We start from the raw sequence: 3,857 nt of genomic DNA, 5'->3' as shown, positions 1-3,857 counted from the left end.
AAAAAGAACAGATGAAGCTCCGTTAATCAGAGAAACTTCCAGCTGAGATGTTTGGAGATAAATGTTCGTTTTTCGAAAAGTTTCGCAATCAGAGCTCGATGGCGACACCTGCTGGTCGAAGTTAGGAATCGACCAACCGATCAACATTAAACAAAACTGAATAAATTTTTAGAGGTGACTTAATAAATGGCTACAGTTTCTAAATACTGATTATAAGGTGATAATGTTAATTTTAAAGTTATGTTGCTGCCATTATTCCTCCAGATGAAAGATGATCAGCGGCAGGAGCTTCGGATCTTTTTGCCTAGTTAAATCCAGGAGGTTGTTTTGTTTTAGGCCTTGTCCTGTTGGTCACTGTGTTTAACTACAGGTTTGATCACTGGGGCAGGATCTGTATCAACTGAAGGGTGTTTTTACTTGACTGTGATTTCAAGCAGACATTTTAATTTGTACATTTTATTTTCAAGTTTTGGAGATGAAACATGGTTTCATCTCCAAGCGATAGAAAACATCCTGAACTTCAACCCTGGTCTTTGATCAACTACTGATAAATGACAGAATCAGCAAAGAAAAAATGTTAGTATAAAAAATCTGTTCTTTTTCTTTTAAATGAGAAAACATTTTATTGATTAAAATACAATATAATTCAAATGTAATCTCAAGTTTGAAGAATGTAAAAGTTTTTTATAGAATAGATATTTCTAATCTTTTTTTCATGTTATTACTCCTCTTGATAGAGAAAATGCAGCTGGAAGATATTAAAGAAAACCTAAAACGGTTCCAGCTGCTCTAATAAACCAGCAGAGATAAAGTCAGAGTTCTGGAGGAACTGATAGGAGTTTAATATGTCAGGTTTACTTCGAACTCGGGTCTCTGGAGTTTATCAGATCAGACACAAAGTTTATGAGTTTGGTTGGGTTGGATTTTATTTCTCTGTCTAAACTGTAATGATTCCTGCTGAGGTGCTGCAGCATCGAGGACGGGCTGCTTTGAAACTCCAGTCCTGTTTTACTGAACACACCGGTGACTTTTTCTGTCACTGTTTCTTCCTTCATAGCTGCTAATAACAGTTAGCTTCATCAACAGCTCACTGGTGGAAGTGAGAGTATTAAAGTATTAAAACTTGATTTAATGGATCTTTGAGGCAGATAATTTGCCTCCAGAAACTTTAAAGTTATCATACTCAAACCAAACATTTGATCTCTTGTGTTTTCTGTTTCTCTAGACATCCCAAAGCAACATGAAGATGAGGAAGAGGAAGATCTCACTGACCAGCTCTGTAATCAGATGATGAGCTGGAATGAGATCCAGGAGCGATCAGAGCCTCCACATGACAGCGACAGCAACGAGGAGCTGGGACATCAGCTGCTGAAGGAGGAACCAGAAGCTCCTCGGGTTAAAGAGGAGCAGCAGGAAGTCTGCTGCAGTCAGGAGGGACAGAGTTTTACTCAGACTGTGACTCTGCAACAAACTGGTTTCAGTGGAGAAGAACCAAACTTTGAGCATCTCGATTCCAACAATGTTTCTGCTCTGGAGAACCAAGATGAAGCAGGAAGCTACAGTCCTGCGTTAGCGAGTTGGGCTGAAACTGTCCCAGATGAATCCTGGGAATGTCGCGTCTGTGGGAGAGTCTTCAAATCTCAGTATAACATGTTGCGACATCTCAGAGACCACTCAGGGGAGAAGCCACTGTGCTGTAAAATATGTGGAAAAGTGTTTGTACAAACATGTCATCTGAAAGAGCACATCCAAATGCACACCGGCACCAAGCCCTTCTCCTGTGAAATCTGTGGGAAACATTTTACCAGGAAGTCTAGCCTGAAAGTTCACAGAAAAACTCACACAGGTGACAAGCCTTATTCATGTGAAACCTGTGGGAAACGTTTTAGCAGAAGTTTTTGTTTGAAAGTTCACAGAAAAACCCACACAGGCGTTAAGCCTTTTTCATGTGAAATCTGTGGGAAAAGCTTCCGTGAAAAATGGTATCTGAAATTCCACAGGAAGACCCACACAGGTGAGCGGCCATATTCATGCCAAACATGCGATGAAAGTTTTAATAGTGTGAATGAACTGATTTGTCACCAGAAAGTCCACAAAGCTCTGAGGGATTTCTGGTGAGATCTGAGGTTTCTGGGGAGTCGTTTCACGTTTCCCAGTTCTCCAGATGTTTCCGTCATCCAGCCGTTGACTTTCACACTGATGGAAACAGCATGTTTTAAAGCTGCTGCAGCAGTTTAGTTTTACATTTTTAACATAATTCTCACATCAACATAACCAAGAGGTCCATGCAGTACAATCTGAATATGTTACGAAATGTATGTGAGTCAGGAGTCGTCAAAATGGGATACAGGGAAAGGATGTTACCATGGCGACTCCTTTTCATACATAGAAGGGGTTGGATGAGAGCAGACTTTAACTGGACCAAAATGGCCGTGTTTCCTGTGGTTGATGTTCTGATGAAACACTGTAGACTGTTAACCTGCAGGATGAAAACATTTGTGTTACTTTCTCTGATGAATGAACCGTTTCTCCTGAACACTGATGGACGTTTCAGACTGAAGGTTAAATCTGTTCCAACATTTATTTCTATTTAATTGATTGCTAAATGTTTGACATCCTGAGCTTGATTGCTAAGCAGAGTTGTAAAGTTTAGATTTTTCTTTAATGTCCTATAAAACATTTTGTTTTTCCCTGTATGTTAAATGAATAAAGTTTCCTTGTTTGGGGCCATTTTTACCGCTCCAGTTTGTTCTAACATGATTTCAGTCAGAGTTCAGTGGTTCCACATGTCGAGTCCTGATCCAGAGAAACCAGTTCTTCCTGCTGATGTTGGACCTAAATCAGCACCAATCAGGTTCTGGAGTCAAGATATCAACAGAAACATGGAAAAACCTGCTCAGTGATCAGCAGAATGGTTTAAATAGTTATTAGTTTTCCATTAATAATCAATCATGTACAATCAGTTCTGTAACTTTGATATAAGAATTTCCCCTCAAAATTGATTCTTAGCCTGAAAAGGTGCCTCTCATTTTTAATTGGCAACAACCTTCTTGATTGAAAATGATTTGAAATTCAAACCTGCCAGCCGTGTCAATACTTTTTGCATAACAATGTGGCCAAACGGACATCATGGTGTTGACTTAATCTGTCAACAGATGCTAAAAATCTGCCGGTCAGTCATATTTTGTCATCGATGTGTTGGTGGTTTGAGTGATGCTCCTACAACAGAGCATATAAATATCCACAGGTACTTTGACATAACACCTGGCATGTCCCTGTGCACTGCTGTGACACACAGACTCAGAAAATGAAAGAAGGATCCGTCTTTTCCCTGTCACAACTACATCGTGTGGGAATTTTAATGAGACAGATTCCAGAGCCGCATGAACAACACAGACCGTTTTTATTTAGTGTGACCGGAACCCAATCTTGGTTCCGACCCGCCTGGCCACTAGGAAATGTCTGGATGGTCCTGATGGCCAGACCGCTCTGGTTGGAATGACAGAAACATTACAACCTGTAAATACAGGCAAGGTATAAATCTTAATGTATTATCAGACTCACATTTCCACAGGTATTATTAAAAAGTAAGCACTGAAGGAAATGAAAATAACTTTTGCTTGTATCCTTGATTATTTTCTGGTCTGTTAATAACAGTTTAGAGAAGTTCTGGTCCGGTTCGGAGGATGGAATCTGTTTGGCTGCCGAGCTGCTGTTCGCCTCCAGTCCAGCAGGGGGCGGAAATGGACCAACCAGCTGCTTTGTCTCAGTTTGACCCCCAGCGGAAGTAAAACAAAACGGCTCCAGCAGCGGATTGTGTTGTGTTTTTGTTCCTCAGCTGAATATCTCAGTAACAA

General features: G+C 40.4%; 1 protein-coding gene across 1 annotated transcript in view; it reads left to right on the top strand.

The window, feature by feature from the left end:
* The first annotated feature begins 1,214 nt into the window (after nt 1-1,214).
* Nucleotides 1,215-3,857, top strand: part of LOC106942852 (gastrula zinc finger protein XlCGF49.1-like) — an 11,722-nt gene continuing 9,079 nt past the window's right edge. The window contains exon 1 of the mRNA XM_015026193.1: nt 1,215-2,647. Coding sequence (XP_014881679.1) covers nt 1,288-2,118 — 831 coding nt within the window. The 5' untranslated portion in view covers nt 1,215-1,287 and the 3' untranslated portion in view covers nt 2,119-2,647. The remainder of the gene's footprint in view (nt 2,648-3,857) is intronic.

Source organism: Poecilia latipinna, unplaced genomic scaffold (genome assembly GCF_001443285.1).
Source record: "Poecilia latipinna isolate Pla-1442-1.1 unplaced genomic scaffold, P_latipinna-1.0 Scaffold4604, whole genome shotgun sequence".
Lineage (NCBI taxonomy): Eukaryota > Metazoa > Chordata > Actinopteri > Cyprinodontiformes > Poeciliidae > Poecilia > Poecilia latipinna.
The sequence above is the reverse complement of the archived record's forward strand: the minus strand, read 5'-3'. Positions and strand labels throughout refer to the sequence as shown.